Below are 27880 nucleotides of genomic sequence, written 5' to 3'. Positions count from 1 at the left end.
ATGTATTTTACTTTTATAGAAGTTTAACATTGCAATGTCTCTGTGTTGAGAGCAAAGAGAGGTGTAATAAGTCTTTCTCTAGCAGATAAAAGTTATACCGTAGCTGTAAAGACACATTTTGTTTTGCATGTGCGTTTTAAGGGATTAGACAAAACTAATGACAATGAACAGGCAAGCCAGGATTATTTCAATTAAAAAAAAATATTAAAACAGAGGCATTTTCATGCAGACTTAGAAGAAGAAAACAAGAAGCAACTCTGATAGCCATCAGACAATTTACAGAGTGCTAATAAATAGATTTCATGCCATGGCAATCTAGTCTCGAGTCATTCCAAACGTGTAGGCTAATCAGCACAGCCAGCGTGTCATAAAAAATGGGATGATTTTACAAAACACAGGGCAGGCTGCTAAGATAACTGAAGGGAACCAAAGGGTGCTCAAAGATGATAGGAGGCACAGAGACACAGTCTCATATGCAAAGCCTCGCTGTGATAAGAAATTTAGGAACCAAAAACTCATTAGCCATAGTTAATCCTAATCTTATTCAAAATGGTTATTAAATCAGATTAGGCGGTGTCTACAGTGCAGTTTGCGTTTATCAGGCTGCAGTTTAGGAAATCTGGTCAGGTAACATTTTGGAATGTTTGTCATGTCTTCATGTCTATTTGGATTATCTATTGTTTGCTCTCCTGTATCCCCTTGGACCCAATTATGAATGGGCTTTCGCCTCAATGTTGATCTTATCCTTGTTAATTAAGGAAGTGAATTGAATTCACTATGCCCTTTTGGATAAAAATAATGACTAAGAATCTTTACTGAAACTGTCTATATTCTGTTAAGATCTTTGGGATCCCTCTACCCAGGGTAAGTCCTTTGTGAACACAGAGCCCTTTAACTCTTGGAAAGTAAGTTAGAACTTTAAGGATTTGCCATGTATATTTGTTCTTTTTTTTTTTTTTTTTAATATTTGTTCTTAAATTCTGAGTCATGTAAGCTTAATTGACACTTTTAGGCCAGAATAAAAAGTAGCTTGTATTAAATTTTTTCTTCAAGTAATTATCATCAGTGTTGCATGGAAAATCAGGACAAAAATGGTAACACAAATTCGAAGAAGGAACGCAAATGACTCAGGATCAGTTACATAAAGTAGATAATGAGACAACAGTTCATCATCTGAAAATAAGAAAGAAGAAAATATGTCTTTTTACATTGAAGACACTGTATTTCTCCATGCGGTCCAGTAATTTATCTAGAGGATAGAGAGCTCGGCTGGCAGCATGCCAAGGAAGAAAATCCTTCTCCTCAGACAGGTATCTGATAATCTCCAGGGGGATATGCTGAGGCAAAGAGCCAGCTCTGTACAGTGAAAAAGTTAAAGTTAATTATTTGCAGGAAATATACATGATGATGCAAAACTGAAGATTTCACTTATGCAAATAAAAGGCAGAAAGCAAGATTCATCACAGTATAAAGAAGCCATACCCAGGGCCATAAAAATAAAATTACTCACTTTTTAAATATAGTCCTACTTAGGATGCCATGTACCTTAATATATACAGAGTTAGAGAGTTAAAAATTTACATACACCAAAATATCAGAATGCATATTTTTTAAAAGGAAAGAATTCCGGAATTTAAATAAAATCAACTCTAGGTACTTTCCTTCACAGAAACTCTTCAGAGGCCATATGTAATTGAAAATAATTGATTACTGAAATGCAATTTCAGTTTCTCAATGCATTCTCTTTGCTCTTCATGTAGTTCTGTGTAATGATATTTAACACAGATTGTTTTCAAAAGAATAATCAAACTAAAGTGGCAACTTACAGTCTTGACTATCTCTGTCATATTATGATATGAGCATTTTTCAAAAGAAATGGTTTCCATAACACCTATGAAAACTTCAGTTAGATTTTAATAGAGTCCAAATTCCAAAAAAGTTAAAAGACTCAACTCTCCCATTTATTATTTTTCCTTCAAAATATATTCTTTGTCACCTTGGGGACCCATGTCAGATTCTTCGGAGAATATGAAACTGTAGCTTTTTAAGATGGTCTGAACACATGTTGCCTATATTTAAAGAGGGTATATCCAAAAAAAGGATCCCAAAAGAAGTGTATATCTCTACTCTCCAGGAGGTTGCATATAAAATCCTTGCAAATCAAAGCAATATAAATGACAATCCACAGTACATTAAAAGATGGGCTCTCTTACCCTTGATGTCCCTGATGCATACACATAGTTGCTGGATATTTTTTTTACATTAATAATCAATTGAATGCAAGGGTGCCTGGGTAGCTCAGTCAGTTAAGCCTCTGACTTTTGATGTTGCCTCAGGTCATGATCTCACGGTTTCCTGAGTTTGAGCCCCACATCAGGCTCTGTGCTGACAATGCAGAGCCTGCTTGGGATTCTCTCTCGCCCTCTCTCTGTCCCTCCCCCACTTGCGCCATCTCTGTTTCTCTCAAAATAATAAATAAACTTAAAAAAAATAATCAACTGAATGCAGACTTTTACCACATGGACCAGGTAAATATGAAAGCAACCGAAGCCTGGTTATCTCCTTTATCTACATTTCACACCATTGTTCTTTTGTAGAATCACAAAATTAGATGGACCTCTAAAAATAAACAAACATTAAAAAAAAAAAGGTAAAAAAGAAAAACTAATTCTGAAGACCGTGCTTCAGTTTTCTTTGAATTTAAAAAAAAAAAAAAAAGGATGTGTGTCACTCTAATGATTTGGGTTCACTCATGGTATAAGATCATCAACCACAGTTAATGTCTGATATAAACATGAATGGCGATAATAACAAATGCAACAATAATGTCAAATTTCCACATAATTTCAACATTTCCTGATGTTTGCATGATTTAGACCACAGCTAGACTTGTGCCACTTTCTTTTACAGTTTCCATTTTATACATCCTTGAAGAAAGAGCATGAGATTAGGCTCTGGCAATGACAATTAAATAAGGAACTATCTTTTTTGCTAGGGTGGCATCTCAATAACACCATTAAATTTTGCTTTTAAGAGTTTGTTACCCACCAAAAAGGCAATATATTTTTTAAAAAATAATGATTTGGCTTTCCTCCTTAAAGGAAACATACCTTCCAATATTTCAGATTTTGTCATTCATTTCCCCTGAACTTTTAATTTAAATATTTATTGGCATGGCGATAATAAATTTATAATCCAAATGTCACGAATTATATAATTTTAGATTTGCAGCAGATTTATCTAGAAGCCATTATTTTTTGTTGAAGAAATAAGAAAAATAATGTAGTAATAAAAAACACCCTTTACTAAGCAGTGAACTTATGGATCTTCAAGTGAATTTGGAAAATCTGGAAAGGTGTTGGATTTATTTTATTGCCGATTTAAACATATTAGCCTTATGTCAGTTATAATTTATTGTGTTTTACTTCATCCCTGTAAATGGATGGACATTATTCAATGACTTATGCTTTGTAGAAAATATGACTACAAAGTAAAAAGATGACAAATAATGTTATGGAAGAGATGGGTTTGAGAAAGAGCCAGGAACTGCAAATGCTTCCTGTAGAATTAGACAAACAAATTCATCTTGCCAAGTCTCATGTTCCTTACCTGTGCAATAAGGGTTGAACTAAGACATCTTTTTTTATCACCCAAAGCCTTTTATCCTAACCTACTTGTCTGCAATTTAAACTGCCAAAAAAACATTATAATAATATGGTCATACTTTATTTGTTTAAAATTTTGAAAAAAAATTTTGTGATTTTATATCCCCCCTTCTTCACTTGTCTAATATGTATAAGTCTAAGAGGCAGGACTTGGATCTAAGTTTTAGAATATATCTGACATAGTATAAAGGAAATTAAAGCAAAGAAAGCCTGATAGAAGTTCCGAATAATGACAAGCCAAATAAAGTATTCATTATATAGAGAAATAGAGCAAATTCTGATTTGAGTCCTTATGGCAAAAATTGCCAACTTCTCACCATGCTTTCCTTTACTTCCTAGGGTAGATTATAATCCCACTTTCTTGATAGTTAGGTATGGTCATATGGTAACTAGCCAATAGAATATGACTATTCATCACTGCCAGGGTTAGCCCATAGACATCTCCCATTAGCTCCTCAATACTCTTTTCCCCTAAACTAAATCTTTCAGGGTGACCTTGGAACTCTTTTATTGAATGCGTCAGAAACCCACCTGGGTCTCTGGATGACTGCCTGCCCCGCTACCAGTTTTCACACCAGTTCTGCTATGTAAGCAGGAAAAACACTTCTATTGTGTTTGATCCAAATACATGCTTGGGTCTATTTTTTAAAGCAGTTAACCTTCTCTAATGCAGCCCTCAAATAGAATAAGAAACAGATTACATTCAAATTGCTCTCATTTGTGTTGTTACAAACATATGTAAGTAATTACCTGCTACATAATTCAATACACTTACATTTAGCCTACTAGATCAAAATATGTAGCTACACTCAATTGGATAAGATGATCAGCTTCATTACAAAATTAAGACTTGTAAGAGATAATGTTGGTGAATAAGTTACCTAGTTTAGATACGTGTTTGTGTAATTGGCTGGTAATGATATCTGTGATTACTACTACTGATAATGCAATCAATATGGGGGAAGTGTGTGGAATCCAATGAATGCAACACTACATTAGCTCCAAGTAATCAGCCTAGTAGGGAGCACATTTAGGGTTCTCATGCTGAAATGTAGTTGCCCTAGATTTGCATCATCACAGAGAAAGGCTGTTAACAAAATAAGGGGAAAATAGCAAACCTAAAGAATATTTCATGTACAATTAATTTTGTTTTACTAATATTTCAGGAAGAGGTTGTAGATGAAATCTATCTTCTGTACTAGTGGGGTAAAGGTTGGCATAAGAAATAATTTAGAAATCAAAGAAAAGATAATGGGGAAATGAAACAAATGAGGAAAGTTAGAGAAATAGATAAAAATTGTCCATATGCACCTATATAGTTCCTCCACCCATTCCCCCTCCCTAAACACACACATACCCTCTTCTTCACTTTACTGGAGCTTGTAATGAAATATATCTTCAGGCATATAATAGAATACTTTTTATAAGAAGAAGATTAAAACCAGACTATATTACTAGATGTTGAAATGCACTGATCTTAGCTGGCTTTGTTTTCACCTAAGATCCAAAGCTACTTTTTTTTTTAAATATTTTTTTAATGTTTATTTATTTTTGAGAGAAAGACAGGGCACAAGCAGGGGAGGGCAAGCGAGGGGGAGACACAGAATCTGAGGCAAGCTCCACACTCTGGCTGTCAGCACAGAGCCCAATTCAGGGCTTGAACCCACAAACCACGAGATCATGACCTGAGGCAAAGTCAGATGTCCAACCAAGTGAGCCACCCAGGCGCCCTCCAAAACTACTTTTTAAAAACAGCTCTGAATTCTGTGAATGCTAACTCTTAAACCTACTGAGATGGGTGGCCTGTACACAAATAACCTATTTTGTGAGTTTTCTTGAAAAGCACTTGGCTTCTGGGTGCTTGAAACTTGGGAAAAAATTAAAAGCACAAGCAGACTCTAGAGCATCATAGTCCAGATTTCACTAATTGAATACTCCTTTAAAACCAATTAATTGCCTACTCTATATTTCACATTTTGTACAGAAGACACTCTATCTCGCTTTTAGGGCACAGATTTTTTTTTTAAGAGAGAGAGAGAGAACACGGGGTGGTGGGGGCAGGGAGGGGCAGAGGGAGAGACAGAATCCCAAGCAGGCTCCATGCTGACAGCATAGAGACCATGGGATCTTGGGACCCTGGGATCCCAGGACCCTGGGATTATGACCCAAGCTGAAATCAAGAGCCTGATGCCTAACAGACTGAGCCATCCATGCATCCCTAGGGCATAGATTTTTAAAGCAGTTGCTAAAATGCTTAATTAAAACATTTACCATTGTATCTATTATTTTTCATTATTCATTATTAAAGACTTTAATGTGTTCTTTGTGGGAAGATTCCATGATGGAGACTGGAAGCTCCAGCAGTTCTCAGAGTACCATAGAATGAAAAGAGAAATACACAGGGGAGGTATCTCCGTCAACCAACAGTCTATTTGGTCAGTTCACGGAGAAAATAAAGATATGATTCAGATACTGGTGAAATGTTATATGCAGAGATGGAAAGGAAGTTACCTTACGCAGCCCCATAAAATTAGAGCCTCAAAAAGTTGCACAATAGAGTTCTCTTGCCCCTCCTCCTGTTTCTTCTCTTCCATGAAGCCTTCTTCCACAACTGACTAAGGCACTTATTTCCTGGGCTCACATAACATCTCAGTAACACCTCTATTCATAATAATTATCATGATATTAATCATAATTTTATCATAATACTATCTTTCTCACTCACTGGACTTAGCTCTTTAAGGACATGAAGCATGCTTTGCCTATCTTTGCATCACCAAAGATAGCCTAATGCAGAATTTAGTACAAAATAAGTACTCAATAAATGTTTTTATATTAAATTAAGTTATGGCAATAATGTCATTGTTCTTAAAAATAGGATTATTTTACAAGTATATTAAAACTTAAACATGACCATAGATATTTATTAAATTAAGCATTTTCTAAAGTTAAAAGATACCAACATCATGGGAAAATTCTATTGGAGTGAAATTTATAGTATTTTTTGGTCATCTTGTTTATTAATGGCACATATGATAGAAGATAAGAAAGCCAATGCTATCTAGCTAAGTAGCTTTGAATAAGCTAGTCTATATCCAAGTAAAATAGCTTTTAGCCAGAGAGAAAGTGGAAGCATTATATAAACATCTCTGTCCTTTTTTTTTTTTTCTGATTAGCAAATTACTTTCCTATTCTCCTAGAAGCAACAGTATTATTTTATACTATGTTTTCAAATAAATTGATGGTGGGAGCTTGGGTTACTCAGTCGGTTAAGCATCCAGCTCAATTTTTGCTCAGGTTATGATCTCACGGTTTCTGAGTTCGAGCTCTGCATTGGGTTCTGCACTGATGGCATGGAGTCTGCTTAGGACTCTCTCTCTCCCTCTCTCTCTGCCCCTCCCCCACTCATGCTCGTTCACTCTCTCTCAAAATAAATAAATAAGCTTTAAAAAGAACTAAAATAAAAGTAAATTGCTGGTGGGTTTGGAAATCTCTTTCTCCTAGGTAGTAATTTGACAAGGATGAACTACGTGATCTCTAGGGTTCCTTCTTCAGTAAAGATATAATGATTAAATCCAGAAATAATTTTTTGCCACCTGCATAGTCCCACTACCACCACCAAACCAAGCTTTCCTATCTACACACACTTGTTTCTTTATTTCCAAGTATAATTTCTCAAGAAACGAGCCATCATCTAAATACAGGAATCCTCTGGACACTTAATAATGTTAGAAAGCAGAGCCAATGTTTAGTTATTAAATGGAAGGTAATGATGTTAGCTATTCACCTGAAAAGAAAAAAAACCCCTAGGTTTATGGCCACAGTTAACTATTTTATTTTAAAGAAAACTATCAACTTATTTTAAGTCATTGTATATTGAGGATTTACTCTATGGGATGGTATTATGGAAAGATGGTCTAGGAATGTTCATTTCTTCAGATTGCCCAGTTTGTTGGCATGTAATTTTTCATAGTATTTGCTTATAATTGTTTGAATTTCTGTGGTGTTGGTTATGATCTCTCCTCTTTCATTCATGATTGTATCTCTTTGGATCCTTTCTCTTTCCTTTTGGTAAGTCTGGCTAGGGGTTTACCAATTTTGTTTATTCTTTCAAAGAAACAGCATTTAGTTTCATTGATTTGTTCTACTGTTTTTGTTTGTTTCTATGTCATTTGTTTCTGGTCTAATCTTTATTATTTGCCTTTTTCTGCTGGCTGTAGGCTTTATATGCTGCTTATTTTCTAGCCCCTTTATGTGTAAGGTTAGGTAGTATATTTTGGGACCTTTGTTTCCTGAGATAGGCCTGAATCGCAATGTACTCTACTCTTATGTCTGCCGTTGCTGCATTCCAAAGGGTTTGAACTGTCATGTTTTCACTTTCATTTGCTTCCATGTATTTTTTTATTTCTTCTTTAATTTCCTGATTAACCCATTTAGTCTTCAGTAAGATGTTCCTTAACCTCCTTGTGTTTAAGGGCTTTCCAAATTTTTTCTTGTGGTTGATTTCAAGTTTCATAGAGTTGTGATCTGAAAATATGCATGGTATGATCTCAATCTTTTTGTACCTTTTGAGAGCTGATTTGTGACCCAGTATGTGAGCTATTCTGAAAAATGTTCCATGTTCATGTGAAAAGAACATATATTCTGCTGCTTTAAGATGAAATGTTCTGAATATATCTGTTAAGTCCATTTGGTCCACTGTGTCATTCAAAGCCAAATTCCTAGAAACTCACAAACTACCCAAACTGAAACAGGAAGAAATAGAAAATTTGAACAGTCCCTTATCCCAAGGGACTTCTAACAGATGTTTCCCAAGGGAATTCTAACAGATGTTTAAAGAAGAGTTAGTGTCTATTCTTCTCAAACTGCTCCAAAAAATGGAAATGGAAGGAAAACTTCCAGACTCATTTTATAAAGCCAGGATTACCTTGATTCCAAAAACCAGACAAAGACCCCACTAACAAGGAGAATTATAGGCCAATATTCCTGATGAACTTGGATGCAAATTTTCTCAACAAGATACTAGCAAATCAAATTCAACAGTACATTAAAAGAATTATTCACCGTGATCAAGTAGGATTCATTCCTGGGCTTCAGGGCTGGCTCAAAATTTGCAAGTCAATCAACGTGATACATCACATTAATAGAAGAAAGGATAAGAACCTGTCAATAGATGGAGAAAAAGCATATGACAAAATACAGCATCCTTTCTTAATAACAACCCTCAAGAAAGTTGGGATAGAAGGAACATACTTTCACATCATAAAAGCCATATATGAAATGCCTACACCTAATATCATGCTCAATGGGGAAAAATTGAGAGCTTTACCCCTGAGAACAGGAACATGACAGGGATGTCCACTTTCACCACTGTTATTCAACATAGTGTTGGAAGTCCTAGTCTCAGAAATCAGACAACACAAAGAAATAAAAGGCATGAAAATTGGCAAAGAAGTCAAACTCTCACTCTTCACCAATGACATGATACTCTACATGGAAAACCTGACAGACTCCACCAAAAATTGCTAGAGCTGATACAGGAATTCAGCAAAGTCACAGGATATAAAATCAATGTACAGAAATCAGTTACATTTCTATACACCAATAATGAAGCAGAAGAAAGAGAAATAAAGGAATCAATCCCACTTACAATTACACCAAAAACCATAAGATAAATAAGCCTAACCAAAGAGGTAAAAGATCTGTTACCTGAAAAGTATAGAAACCTTATGAAAGAAACTGGAAAAGACACAAAGAAGTGGGAAATCATTCCATGCTCATGGAATGGAAGAACAATATTGTTAAAATGTCAATACTACCCAATGCAATCTACACATTCAATTCAATCCCTTCCAAAACAACACCAGCATTCTTCACAGAGATAGAACAAACAATCCTAAAATTTGCATGGAACCAGAAAAGACCCTGAATAGCCAAAGTAATGTTGATAAAGAAAACCAAAGCTGGAGGCATCACAGTTTCAGTCTTCAAGCTATATTACAAAGCTGCAATCGTCAAACCAGTATGGTACTGGCAGAAAACAGACACATAGATCAATGGAACAGAATAGAGAACTCAGAAATGGACCCACAAACATATGGCCAACTAAATTTCGGCAAAGCAGGAAAGAGAATCCAATGGAAAAAAGACAGTCTCTTCACCAAATGGTGCTGGTAAAACTGGACAGTGATGTGCAAAAGAATGAAACTGGACCACTTTATTACACCACACACAAAAATAAATTCAAAATGGTTGAAAGACCTAAATGTGAGAAAACAAGAGAATCCTACAGGATTCAAAATCCTACAGGAGAAAACAGGCATCAACCTCTTTGACCTCAGCCACAGCAACTTCTCACTAGACCTGTCTCTGGAGTCAAGGGAAACAAAAGCAAAAATGAACTATTGAGACCTCATCACAATAAAAAGCTTCTGCACAGTGAAGTAAAAAAATTAATAAAACTAAAAGCAACTGGGGCACCTCGTGGATCAGTTGGTTGAGTGTCTGACTTTGGCTCAGGTCATGATCTCACAGCTCTGAGTTCAAGCCCCACGTCGGACACTGTGCTTACAGCTCAGAGCCTGGATCCTGCTTCAGATTCTGTGTCTCCCTCTCTCTCTGCCTGTCCCCTGCTCATGCTCTGTCTCTCTCTGTCTCTCAAAAAGAAATAAACTTAAAAAAAAAAAACTAAAACCAGTTGATGGAATGGGAGAAGATATTTGCAAAAGACATATCAGATAATGGATTAGTATCTAAAATCTAAAAAGAACTTATCAAACTCATCACCCCAAAAACAAGTAACCCAGTGAAGAAATGGGCAGAAGACAGAAATAGATACTTTTCCAAAGAAGACATCCAAACGGGTAACAGACACATGAATAGATAGATGTTCAACATGATTCATCATCAGGGAAATGCAAATCAAAACCACATCAAGATACCACCTCACACCTGTCAGAATGGCTAAAATTAACAACTCAGGAAACAACAGATATTGGTGAAGATGCAGAGAAAGGGGAACCCTCTTGCAATGTTGGTGGGAATGCAAACTAACGCAGCCACTCTGGAAAACAGTATGGAGGTGCCTCAAAAAATTAATACCAGCAATTACACTGTGAGGTATTTATCCAAAGGACACAAAAATGCTGATTTGAAGGGGCGTATACACCCAATGTTTAGAGCAGTGCTATCAATAATAGCCAAATTATGGAAAGAGCCAAAATGTCCACTGACTGATGAATGGGTAAAGAAGATGTATTTATATACAATGGAATATTACTTGGTGATCAAAAATAATGAAATCTTGCCATTTGCAACAACATGGTTGGAACTAGAATGTATTGTCTTAAGCAAAATAAGTCAGTCAGAGAAAGACTTCCAATCCTGGAATCGTATGATTTCACTCATCTGTGGAATTTATGAAACAAAATACATGCACATAGAAAGAGGGAAGGAAAAATAAGATAAAAACAGAGAGGGAGGCAAACCATAAGAGACTGTTAAATACAGAGAACAGACTGAGAGTTGTTGGAGGTGAGGTGGGTTAAATGGGTGATAGGCATTAAGGAGGGCTCATTGTGATGAGCTCTGGGTATTATATGCAAGTGATGAGTCACTAAATTCTAATCCTGAAACCAATACCACACCATTTGTTAGCTAACTTGACTTTAAATAAATAAATTTTAAAAATTTTTTTAAAGAAAGATGGTCTAAGTTTATTTTAGTTTACTATCCTTAAAAGCTTCAGGATCAGTACTACTATGAACACCCCTGCCTTTTTTTTATATGAAGAAGCTACAGCTTACAGAAGATAAGCAATTTGCCAAGCTTATTTGGCAAATAAGTGATAGAGCTGGAACTGAAAACCAACACTGACAAGAAAGCTCTCACTGATTCTACCACATGAGACCGCCCCCCCAAATGCCACTCTGAACTATAGTTAAATGCTGTCTTTCTCCCTTCCTTTAACACCTGTTTACACATCACTATCATAGCACTCACCATTTTAAGTCTTGTACAAAAGTAAATAGATAACCCTAGCCCAGGTGCTCAGAAGGTGAAGTAAGTGATATTAGGAACAGGAGGATTATGGGGGAATGACTTTAAGGCATCAGTGAGGACACCTGCCTGTGTGACAGCAGAGAACACACTGAGCAAATCTGGCGGGAGAGGAATTTTGGCCTCCTGGGAAACAGCAAGGCCAAGAGTCTTAAAACAGGGACAAATTCAGGATGTTGGAAGAATAACAAGGAGGCTTTCGAGGCTGGAGTGGAGTGAGTTGGGGAAGAGCAGGCTATGACGAGGTTACAGAGGCTGGTATGCTAGATCATGAAGGCTCTTAAATAAGAAGGGCTTCAGACTGTTTTTCTATGGGTGATGGAAAGCCACTGCAAGTTTTTGACCTGGGAAATGACATGATCTGAATTTATGCTCTAAAAGGGTGACTCTGGCTGCTGTAGAGAGGAAACTCGAATATGTCATGTGGTCCTCCAAGATGAGAACAGAGTGAAATATGATTTCCTAGTTGACCCTCTCCCTCTCTCACTATACAGACTAATCTTATGAGAAAAACATATACCTAGTGAAAGAAGTCAATGACATGAGAACAGACATAATGATTTTTTTTAAGACATGAGATTTGTTTTAGAAAGAGTTGGTTATGCAGGTATCAGGTAAAAAAAATATTCCAAAGGCTGGCTTATCCAGGCATTTTTTACTGCTAATTGCTAACACACACACACACACACACACACACACACACACACAAACACACACACACACACACCAAAAACAAAAAACAAAAAACAAAAAAAAAAAACAACAAAAATCAGATGATATGGGAAAGGTCACTGAGAAATAATTTAGGCAATGAACACATGTTAAAAGAATATATAGCTATATATATGAAGCTGCACATTCCACTTTGGGTTAATTAGCAGAATTATTCCAGAATTTAAATTCAGAAAAATAGCATGAAAGACTACCAAGAAAATAATCCACATAGCTTATGATTTCCATGGAAAATACAATGCTTAAATTTGATACGGAATTCTGCTTTACTGGGCAGTGAAATTGTCCAATGTTCTACACAGCCACTTGGGAGCAAAAAGAATTTAAAAAATCCAGCAGGATTTTGCAGAGTTTGAATTTACTGACATCAAGATATCAAATCATTAACCTAAAGTCCATAAATCAATGGAGCTTCTAACTTCCTATTTGGCTGCTTTTTAGCGAAATGTATGTGAATTATAGGAAAGAAGAAAAAAGAAAAACATGATTGAAACCAAACCAGTTAAAAATAACTGGGGGACGCCTGGCCGGCTCTATTGGAAGAGCATATGACTCTTGATCTCAGGGTAATGAGTTCAAGTCCCATGCTGGGTATAGAGATTACTTAAATAAATAAATAAATAAATAAATAAATAAATAAATAAAAGCTTTAAAAAAATCTTTAAAAAATAACCAGGTATATTTCCTCTTGTCTAATATTGTCAAAAGTTTCGCTTTTTGTATAGATTTTATTATACTGTGCATAAAAGTTTACTCGTAATTTTACTTGTAATAATTTTCTTGTAATTTTCTTGTAATTGTAAAATTACTTGTAATTTTACTTGCAATAATTTTCCATACTATTAGGAATTCTTCATAATTACTTTTGGATTAGTTCTAGCAACACTCCATTGGAAAGATAAATGTAGTTCACTACTGTTGAGCATTTGGGGCATACATAAGTACAGAGCTATGAACATCTTTGTGCACAATGCTTTTATATGTTCTGGATAATTTTCTTTGGATGGAACAGCCAAATTGGAATTATCATGCTAAAGTTATGAAATATTGTGGATCTTGGCAAATCTAAGTTCACATTTTCAGGCTTCACCAATCAGCAACTGGTGTATGAAAAAGGGAAAGAGGTAGACAGTCGCTGTAGTGACCAGCACTGATTTAGCATTCCCTGGTGTGTCAGTTCCTGTGCCAAGTGCTACATGTGTATTATGTTATGAAATCCTCATGTCAATCTTCCGAGCTCAGCAATATCACTATCCCCACTTTACAGATCAAAATTGAGGCTCAAAGTGTTACCTAACCTCTCCAGGATCATATTGCAAATTTGAACCTGGTTCTATTGCTGTTTGAACCTAGTCTTCCAGCACCAGTGTTCTTATCACCATTCCAAAAAGTCCTGGCAAGTAATTTTGTATTCCCTCTCCCATCTTCTAGTAAAAGGAAAGAGTGAGAAGAGGAATATAGGGGGCGTCTAGTGGGAGTAATCCTTGGAGGCCTTGTGAAGGAAACATAATATAATAGAACATATGGGGAAGGAGAGAGCAGTTTGGTCTATGGCTGTGACTTTGAAATGGGGGGTTTAGTGGGTTTATTGTTGATATAAGATTTTAGACTTTGGTCATTTGGGACCACTTCCACCAAAACCACTTTTTCACCACTGCCCCCAATTCCCTGGGATCCTTCAGGACCTTGTCTAATCTCGGTTAAACAAGGAACACCCTCAGACTGGACTCTGGCCTGGAAAGACTGACTCAGCATCAATATATCTACCATAAAGAGTATGCATTGCAACAACATTTTCCTTTCAGAAATATTGGTGATGCAGGCAAAACTAATAGAGTGCTAGGATGTGGTCTACAAAAGAAAGGAGGGTAATCATATAAAATTATGGTCTTTAATTCAAATAAGAGGAAATATTTCAAACTACAGAAGATTTTCCATCTGCAAGTCTTACAGAAAAGGAATAATTATGGCTATGGGAAGTGTGTGGGTCCTAGACACAGACTGAGAACGAAAGAATGACGACTTGAATAATGGCATATGGAGCATGGGGGAAAATGCTCTCTGGACATAACTGTAGGGCAGACTCCTGGGGCCTAGATGGTGTGCCTCAATTAAAAACCTCAACAAGAACTCTAAAAACCAAGTCAACCCCTCTCCCAATTTTTTCATAGAGGTATGGTTACATAGATGGGCCATTATAATTCTGTACATAATTTTCTAAACATACAGCTAAGGTCTGAATTTTCGATTGACACCAAGGTGAATAATTAAGCAGGAAGATTCAGTCCAAAATGGATGCATTAAAACAAAAACAAAAACAAAAAAAACAAAAACAAAAACAAAAACACTTTAGAGAGTGTAATCTAGCCATGAAGAAGAGAGAAATGACTCAGGTGCAAAGGGTTTAGAAGAGCCACCAAAAGTGATAAAAGGAACCTAACAAGTGCAAAGTGACAGAAACTCATTAAGTCTGGGCTCCCCAGCCAACTTGAAGAAGCTCCTGGCCAGAGTTAGAACATTTTGAGTATTAGTAAGAATAAAAACTGCAATGGAATTAAACATATCAAATATACTTAAATCCATAGGACAGAATGGTTCTTAACTAAAAACAAAACAAAATAATTGGTCACTATGGAGCATGCTAGAGAACTGGCTCATTATTTTTGAAACTGAAAAATACAGGGAAACATCAAGTATTTATCCTGCCTTTCCTTAAAAACAATATCACTGGGTCACCAAGTAGTAAATGAGAACAAGTTTCCCTTGAGAGAACTATTTTGTTTATGAATGAAAAAAGAATAAATGAATCCCCATTTTGCAACCTCGAGTAAATCAATAGATTTTGGTATTGAACAGTAAGGTCTGCAAATGTCATAAAAAGACAACTATTTCTTTTATGTGTTCATAAAGAGTCAACTGTGAAGTAAACTGATAAAATGTAAAATTGATAAAAATGTGAACCTGTAATGGATCAAGGCCCTGGATTTGACTACCAATTTATAGGCAATAGAGAGGACAGAAGAACACATAAAGGTACACAGTGGGGATGCAGTAACTGACATGTAGACAAAATCTACACAGTGGGAATTGTGTAGGACAAACAAGCTCATTCCTCCCCAAATAACTTGGAAAGATTTTCACTTTTAAAGGTCAAGGGGAAAATCAATTATTTAAAAGAGATTGAAAAGATACATCAACCGATCATAGAGCAGTAATATCATTTGGCTTCTAATTCAAACAAACTGTAAATATATATACCTATGGCACTTATGAAACAATTGACCATTTAAATAATTAAATGGATTTTGATATTGTTGAGGAAATGTTAACTTTAGGTCACCATGTTTACTAATGTCATTTTTTAAGAGATACATAGTAAAAATTATTTTTATGAAATGATATAATGTCTGGAAGTCATTTCAAAATGGTATGAAAAGTTGGATGGAGATGTGGCTGAAATAAGACTGACCATGAATAATTGCTGATGCAGAGCAATGGATACACTCTTCTACTGGTTTTTGTATATGTGTGAAATTATTCATAATAAATAGTTAAGAAAAAAACAGATGAGGGACTAAGTCTTCTTTTTCTGTGTGCAGTGTGCATCATAAACCCATCACATTGTCTATGTTTAAAAATATTTGCCGAAGGGGTGTCTGGTTGGCTCAGTTGGTAGAGCATGCAACTGTCAATCTCATGGTTTTGAGTTCAAGTACCACATCGGGTATGAAGCCTACTTAAAAAAATAAATAAATATTTGCCAAATAACAAACTCAAGGACGGCAACATTTCTAGTCTTGCTTTTCTGCCTTACAAAATGAGAGAAATGGTATTTACCTCCCAGAGTCACTATGAAAGCTAAAAGACAAGAAATCAAAGAGTATTTTATAAACTGTAAAGTGCCACAGAAACGTGGAGAGCCTTCAGGCTGAAGAACCAGAATGAGAATTCAGCAACCATGTATTCTGCATTTGTATTCTGACCTTGATTTGTTCCTCACACAGAGCTACTAAACTCATGGATAGATCCCAGCGCATTCATTTTCCCCTTAGGGACAAAGTACCAAATGGTAGTGTAATTGCCAAGGGAAAATTATTACTCTGTTCTGAATTATTTCTATCATAAATCCAAAACCAGTCAAACAGGCTCTGTCACAAAAACGACAGGGTTGCTGTACAGTGATGAGAATCCCACATACAAGTGCCCCATAAATCCGTGAGTATCACAACCCTCCAAAGTCATTCTGACTCATGTGTTTAAATCAGAAGTGAGAAGCCAGGCTGGCAGCACGTTGGTCAACACCGGGGAAACAATGAAAATGAGGTGATTTACTCAGCCATCAGTTAGAGAAATATCCCATCATCTGTCTTATGTAGATTGTACAAAATGTGACAAGCATTTTTGTTTGTTTTTCTTTCCACATTTTCTACTCAACCAAAGAAGAAAAAAGTCTTTTTCATTTAGTAATGATAACAATCATCCACATTTCCCTAAATTCAATCACAACTGCTCTTAGCATGTCAAAGAAATGAGTTCCAGCAACAGTAGTGCATGATAGAAAGGGAGAGAAAAGGACACAACTTCTCTGTGTGCCAGACATTGTCCCCTTCTCTCCTCTTAGTAAAATAGTCATCTTTACTTATGCTGAAATGAAATATCTAATCTAATTCTTTATGATTTAAAGTGATATTTTCCTGCCTCTCAGAATATTATACTACATTCCAAATTAGAGTTAAAAGCCACTCAGTGGCATTGTAGATGAAATGTGGAAGGTAAAAATACTTTTTATTACCGGTGAGATAGAGAAAGGACTTCAACTATATAATTCATTGTATATATATATATATATATATATATATATATATATATATATATAAAGGATTCATATCTTGAAAAAGAAGAGAGCTGTACCCACTTGATATCACCTTTGGCGAGGCAGGCATGTTAAACGTTTGGTACTTTGTTCCTGTTCATAAGGGAGCTAAATGATCATCTAAAGAAAGGTGTTTGTTTATCAAGGATAAACAAATTTGCTGAGCCACAGGGGATAAAGTAAACAGTGGCACTGAAACAATATGATTAACTTATTTGACAATTTGTACCCACAAGGAGTTCTGGATTTATTTGAGGAAGTTTTCAATTTTTAGAATTAAAGTATATTAAATTCTTTTAGAAATCAGCTAAGAACTGTACATTATTATAATAGATAATTCTTCTCCTTTGGGACACTGACATGTAGACAAATTATAGAACCTCTGGGAACAGAGGTCAGGGCGATACGTAGCTTCCTCAAATAGCACATAGTTCTCAGTCTCTCCATTTTACCTTCAACTTCCAGGGTCACAAAATTCTGAAGATAATAGTATTTATATAAAAATATTTAATTAATCGTGGATCCTCAGCTCAGAAATACAGGACCTTAACCTTTCCTTGATTTTCTTTAATGCTGATGATGTTCAAATAAAACTTAGGAAAAAAAGTAATGATAATGATGTTCTAACTCCTTAATGATGATTAACAATTAGAGAACATTAACGGTATAGATTTACTGTGTTCTAACGATGACACTCATTAATTTTAATAACAGTCCTATAGTGAAGTCCTTGCTTACTGTCTGAAAATTTACCCATCATTACCACTTGGAGGAAGTAATTTTTTAAAGTTGAAGCATCAATGAAAATACAAAACAATAAAAAAGTGTCAGTTAATTTACATTATTAAAAAAATATGACTATAAAAATAAAATACTATCTCTTTTTAATAAGAATCATGTGTTTAAAATATTTTATATTTTGCTAAAATGATCAAGTTCAAAAATATTATTAAAATTGGTATAAAATTTTCAAAATTAGAAATTTGTCTCAAGTAAGAATACTAATTTCATGAGCAAAAATTCTGAATCTTAAATTAATAAAAGTCATTGTCATTATTATTTAATGTATAATTCTAGTACAACAATAATTTTCATAAGAATCACATATTTAACATTAAAGTGTAGGAATTTAAAAGAAAAATGACAAAGTGATGGGGTCTTTCAAAGAATTTGTAGTTTTAGGAAAATGACAGAAAACTGTCACTCCATGTGACTGAAACACTCTTTAAAACCCTACATCTGCTACTCTGTTTTTTCAAAAGGAACTTCATCTCAATTAAGCTCTCTTGAGATAATTTTTCTTATTGATTTATTCACGGTTAAATCTGCATCAACTATTTCCTGATAAGAAAGATGAGGAAATAATCAGACTTATACTTTCTACTAAACTCTGTGTCTCCTCTGGATTTTCTCTTGCTGAACCATTTCTAAATTTTCTCAGTTTAAAGATTTGCCTTCTACTTTGTAACCTTAATTCTCTTGTTTCTTTATCCTTGTTCCATGTGCAAGGGCACTCAAGCCTCATCACCATTCATTTGTAGGCAAAGGATAACTTGACTATAGAAAAGATTTGTATTCTATCCACTGGAATATTCTTGGCTTATAGAAATCTGAGTCAGTCTGAATTTTCCACTTGCTAGGGAACTTGTTCTGTTTAATTTTTAAAGTTCAGTGTATTTATCAAGATATGCCTCACTGTTAATCCCTCTGTGTTTTTTCTTAAAAGACAGGGTACTCTTTCAATCTGCATGGTCAAGTCTTTATTGGAAGAAAGCTACTCTTTGTATGCCTTCAAATTCCTTTTAATTGTGTTCTTTTTAATGAATATTAAATGCATCCATATCCACATACACTAACACACACACACATTAGATGTGTCTTATTTACATGATGATGGTTACTGTTTTTCCCATTTCATTTATCTCAACTATCTCAGGCTTGTTCTCCATGTCCCCCGACTGTTTTCCCCTGTATCTATGTAATTTTTACTGCTTCTCACATGGCTTTCTTTCCTGCAATGCCAGATCACTTTCATCCTCTTTGTTGCCTCATCTCTTTATGATTCTTCTTCATGTTTTCTTTAAAGTCTTATTTCAAAAAACAAATCCCGCAAAACCCCCACATTTCTTTGTTTTAATTCTTTGAAATCACATAGGTGTGTATATTTGAATTATTTACTTGATGCTCTTCTTCTGTTGTTACTATGATTCTTAACTATCATTCTTATGGTATCTTTCCATACTTCCATGGAGTTAAGTCTGGTTAATGTTCAAACAGCACTCATATTTGAAAAGGAAATTCCCATCCAGTAAAAAGCAGTTGCTGTTAAGTTGTGGCTGAAGAGCAATCATGGTGAATAGGTTGGAGCAGTAGCAGCTTACATTTAGGGTTGTTATTTCAGACCTGGTTCTAATCAAATCAGTAGTTCCATCTGCTTAGGGGCATATTTCTGCTCCGTAGTCCCATTTCGGAATATGCCATACAGCTGTGTGATTCATAGTTCGACCTTGTATATTGCAGGTTCTCATTGTGGTGATTTAGCTTTTAATTGTTTCTCTCCAGCTGTCTCAATTAATGGTTGCCAAGCCAACTGCCATATATATTTCTTCCCCACCCCATTTCTGTCCCCTGCTTTCTGAAAAACTGGGGGTTTGCATGTCTGCTCTTTCAGGCCTAAATGTGTTGCTTGTTTCTTCATGTAGAGAAAGATCCAGCAATGTGAACTGTCATGGTTAAATAAAATAACAGATTTTGTTATTCTAAATAATACAGTCCCTCTAAGGAGTTGCCTTCCATTTTTATAGATTTCTGTGTCCCACAGAGGGTCTGCAAATATCTGTAAATACTGTCATCTATTTTCAGAATTATTCTATATTTGGGCCCATAATTCATTGTATTTGTCAGTCATTTTTCTTCCCTTTGCTTTCCTTCCTTTCCCTTTATTTCTTTATTCTTTCTTTCTTTCTTTCTTTCTTTCTTTCTTTCTTTCTTTCTTTCTTTCTTTCTTTTTCTTTCTTTCTTTCTTTCTTCCTCTTTCTTTCTTTTCTTTCTTTTGTTTTGTTTTGTTTTCTTTTCTTCCTTGTTGCTGGCAGTTGGTGTTGAAGCAGAAATTGATATATATTTCATTTCCTTCAATTATACATTCTTAAAAAACAATTCAGAATAAACAAATAAAAAATGGTCATGGGAATGACCAGGTCCTAGGAATGCTGTGTTGAAACAAGTACTATCATCTATTTCTGGTACCATATTCAATTGATACCTGTGGAGTACTCACCTTGCTCTTGACCAAATCCTTTCTTTTTTCATCCTGAGAACATCCTGAGAACATCCTGAGAATGACTAGACTTCATTCATCTGATTCCTTAAAAATTAGGTATTACCATGCAATTGATTTCTACAAGGGGAAAGTAGGCAGAAGCTATGTGAGTCTTCCAGACAGGCAACTTAAAGCCCATTGTGTGTTTCTCCATTCCCTGTCCCTTCTGTCTTGCTAGCATGGAGACAATCCCAAATTGACCTGGGGCTATTTGTTAAAGAGAACAACCCTGGGTTGGGTCATGAAGGAGTTTTACTTGATAGCAAATCAAGTAAAGATATAACTCAAGAGAAAAGCCAAAGGGGTGTGGTTCTCCTGTTGAAAAGCGATGAACTCAGGATAATCCCCAAGTTGAAATTGCCTGGAATAAAATAGAAAGCCCACTAACTTTTTAAGAGTTCTACCAAAGATGCTACAATCTTGGACTAAAAGATTGTGTAACTGTTTAAGATCTGAAACAATCCTTATGTACTCAAACTTCTATAGGCAGGAAGTGGGATATAAAGCTGCATGGCACCCAAGGAAGGTATATGACCAACACTCACCTCATATATGTCCAGAATGGAAAAGGAAAAGTTTCCCAAAGGGCAGATGCAGAGAATACTAAGAAAACTTGACCAGGAAGCTGTGCTCAAAAGGCAAAATCAAATTTATTGAAGAAACTTTGCTCATCCAAGGAGTCTTTCACAACAATTCCAATGACTTCCATGTTACCCCATCTTGAATGGCAGGTTTTATTGTATCCTTGTACTATCACTGAGAATTGGTTGTGTGAAAGACACCACCTTATTAATTCATAGGTTTCCAGAGTTGATATAGAGATCTGTGCTTCAGTTGGAGATGCTGAATTTTGGACTTTGGTTTGTATTCAAAAGACAAAATTTCAGAAGGTATCATTTGGTTCCCTAGTTTGCTGATGAAGAATATAAAACAAACTTAAGGAAATTAGCATTTCATTTGTTAAAAAGAAAAAAAATAGATGGCAACCCCATTTACTCCTTGTATTTTATCAGGTGAAGGCAACATTTTCTTTAGGATTTTCTAATACAGAAAAACAGCGTAGGACTTTAGCTGGGCCATTTGGAAATCAAAAGTGCATAAAGACAATGTTGATTCCAAATAAATACAAAAATACAATCACTGATATTAAGCTCTGGTAATTACTAAGTATAAACCAGTGGATTTTTTTTTCCACCTGCTCTGTACATGACACAATCCATTTGTGGAGGACAGAGTTGGTTAAGTATATTTCATTTTGTTTGGGCAATTAAAAAAGTATTACTTAATTTTCTGCAGTAAATGGTGTTTATAAGAATACTGTATTGCAACAAAAAGAAGAGATTGTAACAGGATTTTTTTCTCCTTTTATCTCCTCAATTATGTCATGTAGATTAGGAAAAATAGCACACTAGCAGTTTTAAAGAAGCCAAATATATAATTTCTATTTTATATATATTATATATATAATATATATAATATACAAAACCCTCTGACTTTTCCTAATCAAAGTAGAAGTTGCTATTGACTCATAAATGCAATATTAAAAATACCACAAAAATTATTATAGTTAAAAAGGAAATCCATGCACTATAATAATCTAAGCATGAATCCAACATAAGAAACTCCAAAAGATTTCCAGTTCAGTGAGGCTTAATAGAGAGAGGAATCTGTATTTCCAGATCATCAGTAAATTGCCATATAGCAATGTAAAACTAGAGACACATTATACTCTCCAGAGTAACAGATTTGTACTTTCTTATAGAGCTCTCTCATTAGTGATTTAATTCAGCAAAATATGGTTTAAAACTGAATCACATAAAAAATGAAACTAGTTAGCCAAGGGAACATTTTAAATGATCTTTCTACTTTGGCAGGTCACTCTCAATAGGTAAAGCCAAAATTTGGACACCCTCTATGTATCCAGAGATTTGGAATCTGAGCATTCTTCTTAATCCAAAACTGGGAGCAGATTTTCATAATCGCAAGGAATTCCTTTTTTAAAACTTAAATTCCAAAAAGATATTATCATTTTAACTTTCTCATTCTGGTCTCTTCATGTCCACTTTCCTCTTCAAAAATGTGTTTGCTTCAGTCACTTTATTTTGAGGTCTCCTTGAAGATTATCCTGAAATACCATTGACTGCTAAAAAGCTTGAGGTCAAGAGCCAAGGAGGACCCTAAGCTCACCTAGTCCTGTGGATATATCTAGATATCACTCACATCAGTGTAAATAACCCAGAAAATGATCTGAAAGCTGGTAGAACAAACTCCACAACTAAAGTTAGAGAAGAGGCCACATCAAAGTGTGTAGGATAGGCAGAGACATGGTGGAGGAGTTAAATAGATCATGGGCTGTCCACAGGAGGGAGGAAGCTGCACACATGGAGAAGAGAAGCAGACTATCACACAGGGAAGTCTACATGGGGAAGAAGAATCCCAATAACATTTGGCTTTGAAAACCAAAGGGGCCAAATTTCATTGGTTCTTAAAACCAGCAGGATCTAAAGCCTGGAATTTTAAGAATCAGCAGGCTCATTTCTAGGAGACCCTAGAGGGCAATAGGAATCTGAGTCTCCACCCTTAAAGAGACTACAGAACAAACAGCCTGAGGAGATACAGCATAAAAGCAGCAGTTTAAAAAATGTCTGGGGCATACTAGAGCAAGAGCTATTTACTAATCACAGATCCTGTCCCAGAGGAGCAGGTTTCCCTGAGGAATTTCTCCCGGAACAAAGGAGCTCGCAGGTGCCATTTCCCTCCCCTACTCTCCAACATAAACACAGGGCCACCTGCAGGAATCAGCAGGGCATGGAAATTCACTATTAAACTTGCTTACACAAAGCCCTGCCCCCACCACTGCTCTTTGGTGGGTCTGCCCTTTCCAGTCATATTTGCCTTAGCCCTGGAGCCACAGGTCCCCTCCCTCAGTAGACCAGCACAAACTTTGCCAAAACCTTGCCTCTTGACTCACACACTTTGTGGAACTTTGGTCTTGGTGATGGTGGCAGCAGTGGGCCCTGTGCCACAAAAGACCAACATGCACCTTGTTAAAACTGGTCTACTAACACTACAGGGACTAAACACTGCCCATAAGAAGCAGAGAGTCACTGTAGATGACTGGACTGAAGGAAAAAGTGCCCAAGACCAGAGAGCAGGGCTCACATAACACACATAGGAGATACCCCTGAGGTGCTAGGTTCTGGTCAATAGGAGACACTGGATTGTGGGGCACTATAGGACCTCTTCTTCATAAGGCCATTACTTTCCAGAGCAGGAGACACAGCTCACCTTCCTAACATACAAAAACTGACAGAGAGAGTGAGACAAAATGAGAATACTGAGGAATATGTCCGAAATGAAAGGATAGGACAAAACGACAGCAAGAAACCTAAGTGAAATGGATATAATATGGTTGGTAGAGAATTTAAAGTAATGATCATAAAGATACTCACTGGGCTTGAGAAAAGAGTGGAGGACATCAGTCAGACCCTAAACAAAGAGATTTAAAAAAAAAAAAAAGAACCAATCTGAGATGAAGAACACAATAAATTAAATTTAAAATACAGTAGATGAAATCAAAAGACTAGAGGAAGCAGGAGAAAAAAAAAAAAAAAAAGATTTAGTGACCTGGAGGACACAGTAATGGAAAATAACCAAATTGAAAAGTTGAGAGAGAAATGAATTCTGCAAAGTGAGAATAGACTTGGGGATAGCAATTCCATCAAACATAGTAACATTTGCATTATAGGAATCCCAGAAGAGGAAGAGAGAGAAAGGGGGCAGAAAATTTATTTAAAGAAATAATAGTTGAAAACTTCCCCAATCTGGGGAAGGAAATAGATATCCACATCCAGGAGGTAAACAGAACCCCACCCCCAACAAAATCAACCCAAGAAGGTCCACATCAAGACACATAGTAGTGAAAATAGCAAAAAACAGTGATAAAGACAAAATTTCAATGCAGCAAGAGTAGAGAAGACAGCTAAATACAATGGAAACCCCATAAGGCTATTAGCAGATTTTTTTTTTATTTTGGCAGAAACTTTGCATGACAAAAGGGAGGGGCATGATATAATCAAAGGAAAGGAAAAATCTGCAGCCAAGAATACTCTATCCAGCAAGGCTATAATTCAGAATAGAAGGAGTGATAAAGAGTTTCCCAGACAAAAACTAAAAGATCTCATGCCCACTAAACCAGCTCTATAAGAAATGTTAAAGGGGAACTCTGAGTAGAAAGAAAGACCACAAGTAAGAATAAGAAAAGTAGGAAGCACATAAGCAGTAAAAATGAGTATATCTGTAAAAATCAATCAAGGGACTCAAAATAAAAGCTTGTAAGGTATGACGGTACATGCCTAAAATGTAGGAAGGAGAGGAGTAAAAAGTGGGTTCAAACATAAGACTTCATATACATTGCTATATGTAGAATATGTTATTTATGAACCTAATGGTAACCACAAATCAAAAATCAGTAATAGATATGCAAAAAAAAAATAAAGAGAAATGAATCCAAGTATATCACTAAAGAAAGCCAGCAAACTGTAAGAGATGAGAGCAAAAGAAAAAAGGATCAGAGAACTACAAAAACAACTACAAAACAAGTAACAAAATGGTGATAGATACATATCTATCAATAATTACTTTGTAGTAAATGGACTAAATGCTCCAATCAAAAGACATAGTGTGACAGAATGGATAAAAAAACACACAAGACCTACTTATATGCTGCCTATAGGATAATCATTTCAGACCTAAAGACACATGCAGATTGAAAGTGAGGGGATAGAGAAACATTTATCCTGCAAATGGATGTGAAAAGAAAGCAGAGTAAGCAATACTTATCAGATAATATATACTTTAAAACAAAGACTGTAACAAGAGACAAAGAAAGACCCTATACACAATCCAACAAGGTGTAATAGTTGTAAATATTTATGCACCCAGCATAGCAGCACCCAAATATATAAAATGGTTAATGACAAACATTAAGAAACTAATTAACAGTAATACAATATCAGTAGGGAACTTTAACACCCCACTCATATCAATGGGCATATCATCCAAATAGAAAATCAGTGAAGAAACAGTGGCTTTGAATGACATATTGGTTAATGCGAAAACATTCCACCCTAAAACAATAGAATACACACTCCTTTCAAGTACTCACAGAACATTCTTCAGAATAGATCACATATTAGGCCACAAAACAGGCCTCAACAATTTCAAAAAGATCAAAGTCATACCATGCATCTTTTCTGACCACAGTGCTATGAAACTTGAAATCAACCACAAGAAAAATCTAGAAACAGCACAAATACATGGAGATTACTGTATAACATGCTACTAAACAATGAATGGGTCAACCAGGAAATAAAAAAAAATAAATAAAAAAGCACATGGAAACAAGTGAAAATGAAAACACAAGTCTAAAACCTTTGAGATTCAGCAAAACCAATTGTAAGAGAGAAGTTAAGAGCAATAATGGCCTATCTAAGCAACCTAATTTTACATATAAAGGAACTAGAAAAAAAAAAACAACAAACAAAACCCAACTTCAGAAGGAAATAAATAACAAATATTAGAGCAAAATTAAATGATATAGAAATGAAAAAAAAAATCAATAGAATAGATCTATGATACCAGGAGCTGTTTTTTGAAAAGATCAACAAAATTGATAAACCTTTAGCCAGAATCATAAAAAGAAAGAAAGAAAGACAGAAAGATGAAAGAAAGTTGAAAGAAAAGAAAAGAAAAAAGAGAACTCAAATAAACAAAAACAGAAATGAAAGAGGAAAAATAACTACCAAAATCACAGAAATATAAAGGATGGTAAGAGAGTATTAAGAAAAATTACATGCCAAGAAATTGGACAACCTAGAAAAAATGGATAAATTCCTAGGAATAATATAACATCCCAAAACTGAAGCAGGAAGAAATAGAAAAATCTGAACAAACCTATTACCAGCAATGAAATTGAATCAGTAAGCAAAAAACTCCAAACAAACAGAAGTCCAGGACCAGACATTTTCACAGGAGAATTCTGCCAAACATTTAAAGAAGAGTTAATATCTATTCTTCTCAAACTTTACCAAAAAAAAGAAGAGGAAAGAAAACTTCCAAATTCATTCTCTGAGGCCAGTATTATCTTGGTACCAAAACCAGATAAAGACACCACCAAAAAAAAAAAGAGAGAGAGAGAACTACAGGCCATTATCTCTGATGAATGTAGATACAAAAATACTCAACAAAATATTAGCAAACTAAATCGAACAATACAGTAAAAATATCATTAACTATGATCACGTGGGATTTATTCCTGGCATGCAAAGGTGGTTCAATATTCACAAATCGATCAATGTGATACACTGCATCAATAAGAGAAAGGATAAAAACCATATGATCATTTCAATAGATACAAAAATGCATTTGACAAAGTACAGCTCCATTCATGATAAATACCCTCAGCAGAGTAGTTTACAGGCAACATACCTCAACATAATAAAGGCCATATATGAAAAACCCACAGCTAATATCATCTTCATAAGGGAAAAATTGACAGCTTTTCTTCTATGGTCAGTAAGAAGACAGGGATGTCCACTCCCACTACGGTTATTTAACATAGTACTAGAAGCGTTAGCCACAGCAATCAGACAACAAAAAGAAATAAATGACATCGAAATCAGTAAGGAAGAAGTAAAACTTTTACTACTTGCAGATGACATGATACTATATATAGAAAACCCTTAAGATTCCACCAAAAAACTACTAGAACTGATAAATGAATTCAGCAGGTTGCAGGATACAAAATCAACGCACAGACATCTGCTGAATTTCTATACACTAATAATGAGGTAGCAGGAAGATAAATTAAGAACAATCTCATTTACAATTACACAAAAAATAAAATACCTAGGAATAAACTTAACCAAAGAGGTGAAAGACTTGTACTATAAAAATTTATGAAATAAATTAAAAACAACACAAATAAATGAAAAGACATTCCATGTTTATGGATTGGAAGAATAAATATTGTTACACTACCAAAGCAATCTACTCATTTAATACAATCCCTATCAAACTACCAACAGCATTTTTCACAGTACTAGAACAACAATCCTAAAATTTGTATGGAACCACAAAAACCCCAAACAGCCAAAGCAGTCTTGAAAATAAAAGAACAAAGCTAGAGGTACCACAGTTACAGGTTTCAAGTTATATTAAAAAGCTTTAGCA

The 27880-nt window shown here is 35.3% G+C and overlaps 1 protein-coding gene across 1 annotated transcript in view; it reads right to left on the bottom strand.

Moving 5' to 3' along the window:
* Positions 1 to 27880, bottom strand: part of TRHDE (thyrotropin releasing hormone degrading enzyme) — a 378437-nt gene that overhangs the window by 31728 nt on the left and 318829 nt on the right. The window contains exon 13 of the mRNA XM_007082254.3: positions 1209 to 1356. Coding sequence (XP_007082316.3) covers positions 1209 to 1356 — 148 coding nt within the window. The remainder of the gene's footprint in view (positions 1 to 1208; positions 1357 to 27880) is intronic.

The sequence above is a fragment of the Panthera tigris genome, chromosome B4, assembly GCF_018350195.1.
Source record: "Panthera tigris isolate Pti1 chromosome B4, P.tigris_Pti1_mat1.1, whole genome shotgun sequence".
NCBI classification, from domain to species: Eukaryota; Metazoa; Chordata; class Mammalia; order Carnivora; family Felidae; genus Panthera; species Panthera tigris.
The sequence above is the reverse complement of the archived record's forward strand: the minus strand, read 5'-3'. Positions and strand labels throughout refer to the sequence as shown.